This window comes from Salvia hispanica, chromosome 1 (assembly GCF_029641045.1).
Source record: "Salvia hispanica isolate PSC_SH4W2 chromosome 1, Shi_PSC_v1, whole genome shotgun sequence".
NCBI lineage: Eukaryota > Viridiplantae > Streptophyta > Magnoliopsida > Lamiales > Lamiaceae > Salvia > Salvia hispanica.
In genome coordinates, this window is record NC_142692.1 from 5,096,794 (window position 1) to 5,112,441 (window position 15,648).

Below are 15,648 nucleotides of genomic sequence, written 5' to 3' on the forward strand. Positions count from 1 at the left end.
AAGTTCATAATTTAATATTCCAATTTCAAAGATAATATGAGTGACCAAAATTTGACAAAAACTCGTACTCCCTCATTTCATTATTAATTGAGTTGGGAAACAAAGGTCCTACTGAGGAGATTAAGGGATGTAGTTAAGAGACGTGGTTAACATCTATTTTTGAAAATTTTCGATTAGGATAAATTTTATTGGACGAATAAAAATAATAAAATAAAATATATTTTGTGAGACTAAGGGAGCATCTCATTAGAAAATTAAAATTCCAAACATGTCCCTTTCACAGTTCCCTCCCTCCAAAATAATTTATCCGACGCATGTTTAAAAGATATCGGCGCCACGTGTCATGCGTCTTTATCCAGAAGCGCAGCGCATTGAGTGATAATACGAAATTGTCCCCACGCTATCGAAAGTCCTAGTAAATGGGGTTCAGTACTGGTTTCACATTTATATGTGGTGTTACCGTGTTAGTGCGTCTATATTTTTATATTTTCAAATTTTGATAATGCTATTTAGATTATAATGTCCTTTTGTGGGTCTATGCATATTTTCAAAATTGCTATAATGTTATTTTGAATATACTTTCTGCCCAATCTACATTAATTTGCATAAACCTTCGCTGTCAATGAAAACTGCTTTAAGTTACATCACATTTCGATCTACCTCGTTAACTTCAAATATCAGCTATAAAAATATTACTTATAAAGTTTGAATTTATTTATAACTATTCTATGGTGAAATCTTTGGAAAAAAGTGTAAATATGACGTTCGTGATATCTTATATGGATGACGTAGCTGATGATCAAATGATGTCGTTCATATCTCAAAAAAACTGAGTTATCTGATAGTGGAATGTGGGCCGAATACCATTTATAGAATATTCCAACAGTGACTCCTAAATTGGGACACCCAAAAATAATAAACCGGATGCGACCAATTCTTTTGGTCATCTGATAATTGCAAATAAATCAATTTGTCATTGTTTTTTTCAAGTGATCTATAAAGTTAAAAAATTGACAAAATTTTAATCAAATTTCCGTTCATTTGGCATATTGGGTATATAATATTCGTGTGTTAAACATACGTTAAAGATGGAGTACTAAACAACTCCTTCAACGTAGTACTTAATTCAGATACATGTCAACTTCATGCATTGACTACACATCGATAAGACTAAATTAAATAATGAGATAGCCTTCATTTGTGACTAAAAGTATACATTAGTTAAAATCGTGTTAATTAAGAGCTACATGTCTTGTTGCTTTCAAACATGGAAAAAGGCAAATAAAAAAAAAGAAGCAATTTTGCATATGGCCTCAGAAGTCATATCTCTAGGATTTTTGTTTGGTAGCAAAATTGAACGATTTACAGTTAAAATTATTGAATTCGAACTTACAACAAAGTCTGACTGTCTTCTTTAAACAGTTCCCACAACTGTTCTGTCTCATGTTTTTCCTTTTGTACTACTAATATTTATGAGTACAAAGTATTAATGTTGTCTTGATTCATTCATCATTATTTTGATAACATCCCATTATTTAGCTAAATTTTGAATGAGACTTTGAATGGTTTATATAATTGTAGACAGTGATGGTTAGCATTGAAATATATACTACTAGTAAACATTGGAGCTGTAATATTTTTATCCAAAATAAAACTTGGAAAAAGAAATAAATTATAGGAGTATTTCCCTCCTTAGAATTCTAGTGAAAAAAATACTATTACCAGTTAAAGTAGAATCAGTGTAAAATGAGTCATGCTACAAACTTGTCAAAATTGGAAGGAAGATATTAGAGCATCCGCAATGGTCGGCTAGCGACCGGCTAGCCGATTCGTCGCGCTAGCCGAACCATTGCAATCGGCAAACACGAAATCGGCGAGCGGATCGGCGTGGGCTGGCCAATCGCTCGTCGCTGGCCGAAGCGCTGGCCGATCGGCTAGCCGCCATTGTGGCGGCCCGATCGGCCAGCGATCGGCCAGCGCCGAATTTTGATTTTTTTTTTTTTTTTTTTAAAATCATATATAAACGCGATTTTCGTTTCATTTTCATTTGCACCACTTGTTTTAACGATTTTTCTCTCTCTAACTTTCTGTACAAGAGCATCATCGAGCGATGAGTAACGCGGGTGATAGCGGTAGTGGTAGTGGTGGGGATCCTGAGGAGTACGAACGAAGGATGAACGAGGCTATGGAGGCCTACATGAACCGCGGGATGGAGCGGTACATGTGTATGGTGGAACGGCAGGCAATACCTCGCCCTCCACGAGTTGTCCACCACCGAGCAGTGATTGATCGGGATCACGTAGCTGCACATCAGCGGCTGTACGAGGACTACTTTGCAGAGTACCCGCGGTTTCCCGCGAACATGTTCCGGCGGCGTTTTAGAATGCGCAGGGAGTTGTTTATGCGCATCGTTGGGGCATTGGAGCGTCAATATCTGTGTTTCCGCTTCAGGCACGATGCGGCTGGCAGACCCGGCCACACCCCTATCCAAAAGTGCACGGCGGCAATTAGGCAGTTGGCCTACGGAGGCGCGGCAGACATGTGGGATGATTACCTCCACATCGGTGAGTCGTCAGCCCTGAAATGTCTGAAGGAGTTATGTGGGGGCGTGATCAGCATTTTCGGTGAGCAGTACCTTCGAAGCCCTACTCCCGAAGATTGTCAGAATTTGATGCAGATGCACGGGGAGAAGCATGGGTTCCCCGGGATGTTAGGCAGCATAGACTGTATGCATTAGGAGTGGAAGAACTGTCTGACTGCCTGGAAGGGGGCCTACACGACCGGCTACAAGTCAAAGAACCCCACGATAATCCTCGAGGCCGTAGCTGATTACCGGCTGTGGATCTGGCATGCGTATTTTGGGGTGGCCGGGTCGAACAACGACCTCAACGTCCTGAACTCGTCTCCCCTCTTTAACGAGAAGTGCCAGGGCGTCGGTCCAGCCGTCTCTTTTGTGGCCAACGGCAACCGGCATGATATGGGCTACTACTTGGCGGATGGGATATACCCTCGGTGGCCGGTCTTTGTGAAGACGATCCGACAAACAAGTGATGAAAAGAAGGCCTACTTTGCGCAACGACAGGAGTCGGCGCGCAAGGACGTGGAGCGCGCATTTGGTGTGCTCCAGTCTCGATGGGCGGCAATTAAGGGCCCAACGCGTTTGTGGGATGTCGGATGCGTTTCCGAGATAATATACCCCTACATTATCCTGCACAACATGATCGTCGAAGACGAAGGCGTACAACTGACTAGTTGGGTCAGTGACGATGAAGCCGGTCCAAGCCACGGAACGGCCACCCCTAGTGTACGACAGGGGGTACCTCTCGATGAAGCCTGCCGACTCAAGGAATTTGCCAACATGCGCCAAGTGGATGCTCATATTCAACTCCAAAAGGATATAATTGAAGAGTTGTGGGCACGGAGGATTGCACGGCGATAGTTTTTTTTCTTTATTATGCATGTAATTTTTTTTTATCTATGTAACTTTTTTTAATGCAATTAATGAATTTTCCCGTATATGTGTCGTACATTTAATTCCGTATTTTAATCGTAATTTTAATTCCGTAAATGTAGTATATTTTGAATTGTTTTTACTGCGGCTGGCCTATGGCTGGCCTAAATCTGATGTGGCAGGTGGTATTTTTAGTGTTGCTGATGTGGCAGGGGAGAAAATGGCTGGCCTATTGTTGGCCTAAGCACCATTGCGGATGCTATTAAGGTACTTAATTATAATTTCCTTTTACTAGTATTATTTGAATTTCCCTTTTTTTGGTATTTTATGGTGAGGGGGTAAAATCAACTAAACAAAACGAGATAGGACAGTCATGACAGTTACAAATCAAGGAAATTATTGTCATCTCAGGAGTCAATCAAATTGGCAATCATTCTAAGCTACGTTAGAATAAATTTTTTTGTAAAAATCGAAACAATTCTAAATCATAAGAAAACAAACAAATTTTACTTACTTTGTCCCTTCACAATGTTATGCACATTTTCTATATCACATCACCATCACACTTGTCATAAAATAATTGAGTTCATACTAAATTAAAGGCAGATCATCTACGCAACGAAACTACCTTCCTGCATAAGTTTATAGTAGTTAAAAAAATTGGAGGATAAATGTTTTTAATAATTTCTCAAAAAGGTAGAACAATAAAGGATAGAGTCATATTATACTTTTAACTAATTCTAATAAAGGCAGCAGCTTTAGGGTACTATGAATTTCGTTTTGGGGGAAAAAGAACTCAAATCCCAATCGCATTCAATTCCCTCACTCCTTATTAGTGAAAGCTAGTGCTATTTATTTATATTATAATTAGTCACAGAGTATTTTTCTAAATTTATGAGAATGCACGTAAGATTGTTTACATAAATTCAAATCTATTATTCATATAATCACTCTTAAATTATGAATATGTAATAATTGAGCTGCTCAAAGTAACCAAAGTTGGAGTTTACGGTGATGCACTTGTTGTTTAGTTTGGTGTTGCGTTTGTTATTTCGTTTAGTCCGATCATGTTGGTTTGGGTGTCTGTTTTGCTCGTGCCTTGTTTTTTTTTTATACTTTTTGTTGGTTTTTACTTTCTTAGGGTTTTTTGCATCGTTGACTGATTTGTATCCTGACTTGCTCATTTATTTGTGGTTCGAGCACTTATTTTATCATAAAAATGATAGTTGAGCATATTATGGCTAGCTAGTTCTTTCCATTTCTAATTTAGTTACATTATTCTTTGTTATTGGAATTGTGCATTGATTACTCCAATTATATGCATTGAAAACATATGGAATTTAAATGGTGTGCCCAAAATGGTGCATGAAATATAAAGGCTATATATATCCACTACAAGGAGGCATATATATTTGAGGTTGAAACTTGAATGAAATAAGAAGAGCATTCTAACACAAGATATAATGTTACATTTCCACATATAATAATAACATGGAGTACTAATTACTACTACTAATATTCTTGAAATATGAGAAAATATAAAGCCATAGTAAAACTCATTTAAGTCAAAATAACACTTGGAAAACAACTTACAACCATAATAACATACTAATACCAGCTTATAATTTTTAATATCATTATTATATATAGAGACAACAAGGATATTTATTTCCTAATTTGGGGTCCACTTATTTTCAGCACATTACATCCTTGAGAAGCTTGTACCTGCGGGCGGAGGGGCGCGGCGAGGGGGCTTTTCCGGCGGGTTTGTCCGGCGCTTCGTCGGTCCTTTGGTGCTTGATTTTGTCGCCGGAGTAGGCCGACCTGGCTTCATTTGCATGCTTGGTATTCCTAGGCGTCGAATTCCCGTGCCTCGATGATGACGACGACGACGACGGATTCCTTTGCTCGTGTTGGCACCAATCGCAGATCTCGATCGCCTCCGCCAATTCGGTGTAGTAGTTGCTGCAGTACCTGTGGATTGATTGATCCGATTCAATAACAAAATCGAATTTATGAATATGAATTGGGTGATGAATTGATGATGATCGCATGCCAATTGTATGAAGAAATGCTTAGAGAGAGAGAGAGAGAGAAGAGTGATTACGAGTGCTGGGAGCGGTTGCGGCACTTGGAGCAGCGGAAGAGCTTGTCCGGGAACCCCACATCGCCGCACATACAACACACAGTCTGGAGATCCACCATTTTTTTGTCGTTTCGATGGGATTGGAACGAGAATCGAGAAAGTCTGGCCGCCACAGATGAAATTAAAGCCACAGAGAGAAGAAGAAGGGGATAGATAAGTGGTGTGTGTTTGTGTGTTCAAGTCTCATATATATGTGCAGCACACGCACACAAATATATAGTATACAATATATGTGTGTGACAGAGATATATACGTACATATATAGAGAGATACAGGTAAACCACAGGTTGCTTGCAGTCGTTTTCAGTTAGAGAGAAATTTGTATGAGTGGAAAATGACAGTTTTATCCCTACTCCGATGCCTCCACTTCAATCTCTACGGCCATCTTTTTCTATTGTTGCCTTTTCCCCCCAAACTCCTCGCCGGCGCGTGAACCACAATTCCTTTACTTTTTAGATATAATAATAATAATAATATTATTATTAATAGCATCATTAATCAAGAGCATTACCTGGTCAATTTTATAAACATAATAATCTTCTAATAAAAAAATCTTTTTAAGTCCATCCGTAATAACATTGTAATCCATAGGGTATAATTTATTAGCGTTTTAATATACTGTGATATTTTAATATTTTATTAATCTATCAATATATAAAAGGCGAGTTTTGGGGTGTTTTGAATAATTATTTGATATAAGGGATATAAATGCAAATATATTATAGTTTGATTTTTATCATTAGGCGAGATTTGGATGTTAATTATATTATATGGACATTAAATATGTTAACCGTTTAGATAAACTAATTAATTAAGCCGTTTATCCTTGCAAAGTGTTACTCCGTATTAATCTTTTGCTATTAGTTGCCTCTATGATTGTGTAGCTCCATTTTCCTTTTAGATATTGATCTCCTTGGACTCAGAATTAACTTTCAAACGTTAATATGTACGTTAAAATTTTGAATAACCGATTATATCTAAAATTTAAATATGAATGAAAATGGTTGTAAGCGTTTTTTAAACGCTTTTCTCACTAAATAATGGTGTGTTTTTAAATAATAAATGATACAATCATATTGAATATTTATTTATGTAGATGAAGGCTATAAAAGGGGAGTATCCATAGTATGTTTCAAATTACCTTTTTCTGCCGTGAGTTTGTAGCTTTTTCATCGATTGATCTTGCACAAAAAAATGATGTAATTAACACATTATTTTGTCAAAAAACATCCATGATATATCAGTCTTACTATCTCTATGTTTAATTATCTTTTAGGGGTTAGTTTTATTAGGATTCTTCTTTTATAAAGTTTTGATGTGTGGTGTTGGAGGATGTAGGATAGTCAACCGTAGAGATTTATTTTGATGTTTCCCTGTTTAAATTGATTATGTAGAAGATATGTAGAAATCTGAATGGAAGATGAGGTATTGGTGGCATCATTCGATGTCCGGCAAATCTTTCTGGTAATTAGCATGCAGGTGTTGGATTCTTCTATATTTAGTATAGGAATGGATGGTTGATTATTTGATTTATTTGTGTTCTACCATATTAATGTATTGATTTAATCATCTTATGTTTTAGTAGGTTTTATAATTTATGGTACGAATTATATACATGTACAATATCGGTATTTACCATAGGTTTGTTATTTTGTGGTGATCCATTATGTATTTATAAAATAATTTTTGTATTGATGTATTGATAATTTGTCTAATAGTTTTATTCTCTACCTAATTTTGTATAGTTTGTATCGTAGTAAGTCACAATATGAAATGAAATTTTTGTCTAATAGTATTTTAATTTTAATCATTTTTTTCGCTCAATTATATTTTATTTCTATAACATAATTTATTAATTATCATTAACAATTTTGTGGCTTTTGTTGATTTCATGATATATAGCTTTTTAAACATATATCCTAAATTTTGTTAAGCAAATAAAATAAATTGTTGGAAATAGTTATGTTATTTAAGTATAAGAAAAAAAATTAAGACGTCTTAATTTTAAAATTAATGTTTAAATAAGTATATAATGGTGTGATTGTACATGATAATTATAGTCACAAAGATTTAAGTATATTTTTTGAAAATTTGTACTGTTTATAAATTCATTATAGTGATAAAAGATTTATAAATTATTCTACATTTGTAGAATATTTTGAATCTAAGTAAAATTAATATTCAACTGCAGATATTTTATATATTTATATAATAAATATGTAGTATATATTTTATGCTTTTAGATTTCATATCATGATATGTGTATCAATTCGAAAATTATTTCACAATATAAAATAAGTACTAGGAAAATCGAATAGATCGTGCAACGCACGGGTGTGATACTAGTAATTATAATATGTCACTTACATATTATTATTGAGCTATTTTAAATTTGTTGTTGATATAGATGTTATGATCGCAATAATTGGGATCAAATCAGGTTTAATACAAACAAGCGGTGCAACATATGATTATGACCATCAATATACATGCATGTGATGTAATTTGCGCCTGAGTTTACGACAAATGTTAATTAATGATAAATTCGTGATTTATCACTTCCAAATGTGCAATGGTCCTCGCTCTCAATAACTATCACAAGATATAAAACGTTAATATTCAAATAAATATGTTTAGCATGTAATTAATATTTGAGTGATAAGTCAAGATTTAATGAAAATAAATACACACAAAATCCGCCTAACTTTTTCCCTTACATTAATTATTCACATAATTACAATCAAAACGGACCCAGAGCCTTCGAAAACTATGATGAAATAGATAATAGTAGTATTGAAATTCTAAACTGGAATGCTAACAGCATTTATTGTTAATTAAGTAGTACTAATACACTAATCAAAATGAAAAAAAGTCGTGTTTTGTGTACGGTGTGCTAAACGCGCTGAAGTGAAAGTACGTTTCATAGTCTTTTCAATAAAGCAAGAGGTATGGAGATTAAAGGTAAACTGCGATTTATCCTCAAATGGAAAAAACCCGTCGACTTCAGTCCCTTCACATAGTTGGAATGTGTTTATTATCATTTTGTCATTTTATAAGATATTTTATGGTAAGATTATTTGTAACAAAAAATTATACTACTCCGTATTTCATTTTATGACAGAGTCAATTTTAAAAAATAAATGAATTAAAATAGAAAAACATGATTATCGGTAGGAGAGGGAGATAGCGTTATTTATACAATCATAATTTTATGTCTTCACTATAAAATTTTTTTAAGTATGGTGGTCGACAACACCATCATTATGACAAGAAATTAGGCATTTTCGAGTACTTCCATTAGAGAATAGAGAATAAATTTATTTATTTTTCCTCTCCTTAATGTTCGGTTTAATTAATAGTGAACAAATATTTATTGATGTTGCCATCTTATTGAGAGATTTTGATAATGACATGATTATGCGGCATGATTTGAAATTAAGAATAATTTCAGACTATAAATATGGTAATGAAAATCATGAAAGATTTGATACGACATATGTAGATACGCATCTCCTTATTAACCTTTTGAAAATAAGTACTACTCCTACTAAATTACTAATTGTTTTCCAACTTTGAGATCTTCTTCTTTTTTTAATTGAGGATCTAAAATAAAAATTCGTGGGCAAGCCTATGTTTCTTCCTAAAATCAATCCATGTTTAAATGGAAATCTTAATAAGCACTATGCTACTTTACATAAGTTGAGTCAATGCACTATGTTATTTTATACATGTATTTTTATTTTAATAGACTATTAAACATTCTTATTAATATTTTAGTTTTACAATTTTCATAAATAACTAAAACTCAATTTGTTCATTTTCACTGTAATTTCAAATAAATGAATAGATTATTTTTCTTAATTTATCAAATTTCATTCCTATCTAGCTAGCTAAAATTATTCGACTGTTACAAGTTAACTTAATTATAATTCCGAGTTGTTTACACACCATAATTACTTTTAGCTTTTACTGACCTTAATATGATGAAGGACACAAATTCTTTTTCATTTTTTCAAGATTTCTTTTGTATTTTTATATAAGTTTTTGTATTGTTTTAATACCTAAAAGATGCATTGATCTAGTGACAAAAGAGGCACATTTCTACTTTTATAACCATGGTTCCTACCACCAATTTTTTTTCCTCTTTGAACCATTTTTTATATGCTTTTTACTTTTCAAATCATTCATGTATCAATCTTGTCAGAATATATAAATAAATATGTATAATTACAAATTATATGAACGAAAAGGAGATGGGATTCTGAATAGTGGTAGGAGAAAGGCAATTGTCAATGCCATCTTTTATGGTTGTTTAAATTGATATGGTTCATGAATAATTCAAGGAAAAGGAAGAGACTTAGTCTCAATTGTGAATGTTATGATACTAAAAAATCTTTATACATGCAACATGCACTGATAAGATAAAAACTATATGAGTGGTGAAGAATGAAGAGAATGGGAAAAAAATAACATGGTTGTGACATCTCATATGTAGGATTGACTTTGCACTTCTCTTCCACATTAATGTTTAATTGATGAACCACTTTCCCTTAGCCTTGGAAGTCACTCAAAGGGATGCAAGTTGCAATGATACAGCCACTTTCTGCAGAAAATTAATTAAGGTTTGATATTACTAATTGCTGAGGAGTGAACTATAATTTAGGAGTTTGTGGGATATGTTCTGTTTGTCTACTTGTAAGGGTTAATCGCATGGAAACCAGTGGGGCACAGAATTTTGTGGGCCTCCATGTGTTGTGTTTGCTTGCATCAAATTTTGTTGTTTAATAAGTGATGCATAATAGGAGTACTACTTACATTTAGAGGTGGTAATCGTACCAAAATATCAATATGTCAATTATCATATCGAAAAATATTAAAAATGATAAATTTTTTTTGATATACTGTGATTTTTGATACGATTGTATATCATGCCGAAAGATTTTAGTATGATAAGGATACGAACATTCATATGCCACAGCGTACCAAATATTTATATAGTATCGTGTATCACGGTACATACCGTAATTTACAGTACAACGTGTATATATTGACTTCAATATATACCGTCAAAATGGTATATATTGTGAATACCAAATATATTTATATGGAGTATATATTATAAATATATTTGTAAAATAATACGTTACCGAAATTTGGTATGCCGAAAAATTCCGGCATACCAAAAGGTAGTATTGTATCCAGAGACGGACCTACGAAGGGGGATGGGGGACCCTTGGAACCCCCACCCATTTTGGCTATTACTATATATCTCATATTCATTCAACAATTAATATGTCATTCCATAGCTGAGCTGAGTTGGTGGAGCGGATGGCATTATATATGTACACACATAATAGGAGTAATTGAATTGAATTCTCACCTCCTAGCCCTCACCTCTATCTATATATACTATATATTATGTTAGTACTTTATTAAATTTAATTCATCTCAGTGTTATTTGTTTTCTTCTTTATGAGAATAATATCTCCAAGTTTTCACATATATCATACTATAAGTAAGGCATTTTTTTTTGCCGTTGTTTTGGGAAGATGATAATAAATAATTAAAGTGGAGAAAAAATAAAGTAAGAGAAAGAATAATATAGAAGAGAGTCGTATATAAATTATTATCTTACTTACTTTACTTTATCTCAACTCTAACTATTTATTATCATTTTTGCAAAACAACGTCAAATTTGGAGCGTCTCACTTGTAATGGGACGGAGGGTCTTACAATTTATAACAGTGCCTACGACATTAAAATTTTCAATCAGTCGTTGTACTTCGGTGATAAGTATTATGACGAATATTTCAGTGAAAAATTGGTCAGAAAAATCATAAACTTTCATAAAAATCTGATAATTATCATAATCTTTAAAATTGGTTTTAAAAATCATGAGCTTTTCAAATTGTATGGATTTCCACACTAAATTTTTTGAGTAGAAATTTTGCCTTACATGGAATACCAAAAAACATATGGATAATAGTTGAAGTTACGTCCCATCTTGTGGAGATTGACACTGGTGATGATATGGATGTTCTGGAATTAGTGTCGCCATTCTATATAAGTAAATTTTATGTCGAAAAATTTAGTGTGGAAAATTCGCACGATTCGAAAAATTGATAATTTTTAAGGGTACTTTTTATGGTTATGGAAATATTAAATTTTTGTGAAAATACGTAGGTTTTTTAACCACATTTCCTATTTCAGTACACATATATAATACTCTAGTAGTGCTATTTTTTTAGTTTACAACGTGCGAGTAACCTACAATTTCATTTCCGACTTTTTTAAATCAAAATGTCAACTTTATTGGCAAATCCATATTAACCAAGTCACCTCAACTTGTGAGATTAGAAATTAATGATGCATTACCATTTTTAGATATTCTATTAGAAGATACGAATATCACCTCTTTTTCAATGAACATATTTTAGGGTGTCCACAATAGGGAGGACACGGCGGCCGCCGCGCCTCCCTATAGTGAGGGCCGGTTGAAAATCGGCGATGGGCGGTGGACATGAGGCGCCCAACTAGTCGGGCAGCCCGCGGCTGAGAGAGAAGGGGTTGGGCGCGGCGCCCTATTGCGTGGAACGGCGAGCCGCGGCGGTGGGGAGGCTGTGGGGAGAGTGTCCACTCCTATCGTGGACACTCTTAGCTAACGGGCTAAAAAATGAGTACTGCCTATTTTCAGTTTTTAACTAAAATTAAGTGTTGTTAGATTGTAATCTATGTTCATGTTTATTTATTGACAATAAGTAAATAATAGTAAGATAAAATAAATTGGCATATTACATCCTTCTTTTAATAGGTACATACATAGAGGTTTATATCAACTTGAGCCTGCTTTGATATCATGTAAAAATAGATTGCTCATTTCCTTAAAATACCTCATAAAATGATTATAATATATAAATAAATAGGATTATTATCAAATTGATGTGAACGGGAAAAATAAAACACCATTTTCATAATATCAAGCTTTTATAGACAATATAATATAGTACTCCATAGTAATATTTGTACTATTTCAATGATATTATTATTCCACAAAGATCCAATCAGAATATATAATAATTGGGCATTATGTTAACCACGTTTTATGCACAGAATCAAATTTTATTCACATAAATATATTCTGTTGTTACTTGGAAAAGTATTAGCGATAGCTAATTATTCTTAAATTGTAAAGAATGGCTGATGAACTTCCAATGAAATTTGATTCTTTAATTACTGCATAAATCAACGTTGCATTTATTCTTTATTTTACCTGCCTACATAATTTAGGGAAAAAGCACCACCAAAGGACACATTAAACTTTTTAAGCATATATTATCTACTTTATTAGTAGTATTATTAATAAAGCATGACCATATTAGATAGTACTAGTATTCTATTAGTAGAAGACCTACATATACGTATAAAAAATCATGTCAACATTTAGAGCTTGATGTATCACTTGAATTTTGCACGTTGAATTTTTGGGAATCATCTTATCTCATGAACTTGAATGGCAAGATTGAAATTGAATATGTGCAATTTTACAATTGAAAATATTTAACTTTTCGTTTTATGTGAAAAATAGAGTAATTGACTAGCTAGGTGCCTAGCACAAGATACTGTGTCCATAACATAGGAAAAGAGAAGAGTACAAATCAACTTTATGCTTAGGTTGGAGGGCTGTTTCCTTAAAGAAGTGCACTCCCCACACTCAATTCTACTTTATAGTTATTCATTAAATTCATCTAATATTTTTATTATCCTTTCCACATGTGCCATTTTAATTCGTAGGGACCACTTTAGATCTCAAGCCCCACTGACTCTATAGTACAATTATTAATTTCTTTTTTTCCTAAGTCTGCAAATTACTTTTTTGCTCGCCAACTTGTGCACCAAAATTGTACTAGTACTATTCAAGATATTTGTATACTTGTACCGACAAATAGAATACAAAACACAATCATTTCATTTATCTACATTTCTTTTGAAATATTGCCGACGCCAATTTTATGCCCCTGATTCCTTAATAATTGATCACTCGAAAAGCTTGCTTATATCAGATCATATCAAACCGGATTTATTAAATGATTTCATACATGTCTACATGCATTTCATATTCTATTCAATTAACTACAAAAAATTCCATATATAGTCGGGATTTCAATTTCTCGCTATTTCTTCTTTTCTTCAGTCTAAGGGGCGTAAATTAAAGGGATGCATGATGACGGTCTGTCGAGGCTAACGAACTAAGAAAATATAACATGACCGTATACCTAGAAGAAATTGGGCAACAAGGGGTGATTAGTGAATTCCGGGATAAATGGTGATGCCGTGCCAAAATGACTTGAAATTCGCACGGTGCTTGCGACTCGAGCTTAGAAATCCTAGTTTTCGTTTTCGACTGCAATATTGATTTTAAATACTCCTACTATTTTCATTTCAAAGAATTAGGGTTTTTTTAATAATCTATCAGTTCAGTTATTCTTTATAGTCTTTTGCATCAAATGAATTTATGGAAAAGAAGCATCACACTATCAAGAAAATAGTGGACCAAATTGATTTGTGAAAATAAACAAAATAAATCTTCAACAAACAAAAAGTAATTGTTGATAAGGGCATGTACCCACCAAAATTCCATAATGTGAATCTTCACAATCAATAGGGTTCCCTACAATCCATGTGAATGGGGGGCTCACTAATTGCTAGATTGGTATTTGTGCTACCAAAACCATACTTGGCTTGCAACTTGTGCATTGTTTTTTATTCTGATACATTTGCAATCATTTTCGCTATTTAGTTCAAAGATTTTGACACGTTACGATGATGAACTTAGCTTCTCTCTCGATGTTGATCTCCTTTAGCATTGAAAAAGAATGTTGGATAAATCCAGTATATAATCCTTTGAATGGTATCTTTGATATTCTAGATCCTTGAACTAAATACTCCCTCCGTCCCATGTTACTTACACTATTCTATTTCGGCTCGTCTCAAACTATTTACATTATTTCTAGTTTAAACTGAAATTAATGTATAATTGATATGTTAGATTAAGTTAAAAGCTCATTTATTAAGTTATGTCTCATTACACTTAAAATTCTAATTTAATTATATTAAAAATAAATCCCAAATTTACAGCCTAAAATGAAAAGTGCGAGTAACATGGGACGGATGGAGTAATAAATAAAAGGTAATTTTGTTCCATCGTTTAGACCTTTAGTATTCTATGCAAGCCGGACCTTACAACATATTTTCTTCAGCTGAAGAATCTCTAGTAGCCTATGGTGTTACTGTTGCAACAGGTGGAATATATCATTTTGCTTACCCAAAGAACCAGTAGCATGCTTCCTTTCTTGGTTGGGCACTCCTTTCCGCATGTTTGACAGAAAGTTGTGGATCTCTTTGTTTTACGTGATATCATGGTTGATTTGGTTTATTCAGAATAAAATGATATTTCAAGGTTTTGAACCAATTTGGGACTTCGGGAAGCAAATGTTAATCTTGCGCCGTCACTCGTGGATTAGAAGTTGGTGCCCAAGGTTTGCACTCTCACTCACCTCATCAACAGAAGATTTGAGAAATATCAGATGTTGGAACGGAGATTAAAGTAGCAGATTTGTTGCTTGGTGAAGCTCGGGGTTTGTCTTTTCTATCTCTTCTTCTCTCTTTGGTTGCTTCTTTGGAGTGTTGCTGCTTGGTTGCTTTGGTTCTCGTTTGTGGTTTGTAGGCCTTCTTGTGTTAGTTGTTATTCTATTGTTTTTGCTTGCCTTTTGATTCTCCTACGTACGTTGGACCTTTGCTCACCTTTTATGGATTTGCACCTTTCTAAATGCATCAAAAAAAATTATCTCATACCCAGGGTAACTGCAAAAGTTACCACAAACGTTTCAATAGGGGTAATTTCGTACCAAAATTTTTTACATACTCCATTTGGCAGAAAATTTTGACGCACGGAATTAAAATGTGTAGGTTCTTTTATGCAATTATCCTAAGACTGTAATATTTTTATAAAATGGATGATGAGATAAAATCAAATATTTACCATGAAATAAAA

General features: G+C 33.6%; 1 protein-coding gene across 1 annotated transcript; it reads right to left on the bottom strand.

Annotated features, from left to right (window-relative positions):
* Positions 1–4,980: 4,980 nt before the first annotated feature.
* On the bottom strand, positions 4,981–5,800 carry LOC125219278 (uncharacterized). Its single transcript, XM_048121210.2, has 2 exons — positions 5,559–5,800; positions 4,981–5,425 (listed from the first exon to the last, which is right to left on the bottom strand). Exons 1-2 carry the CDS (start codon positions 5,654–5,656, stop codon positions 5,146–5,148), a joined length of 378 nt encoding a protein of 125 aa, XP_047977167.1. The 5' UTR covers positions 5,657–5,800; the 3' UTR covers positions 4,981–5,145.
* Between the last annotated feature and the right edge of the window lie 9,848 nt (positions 5,801–15,648).

What these genes read in the sequence shown, in the direction of transcription:
- LOC125219278 (XM_048121210.2), bottom strand. Translation starts at nt 5,656, where the DNA reads ATGGTGGATCTCCAGACTGTGTGTTGTATGTGCGGCGATGTGGGGTTC. An exon ending in CGCAACCGCTCCCAGCACTC is followed by an intron (nt 5,426 to 5,558) that starts GTAATCACTCTT and finishes ATCAATCCACAG; the next exon opens with GTACTGCAGCAACTACTACA.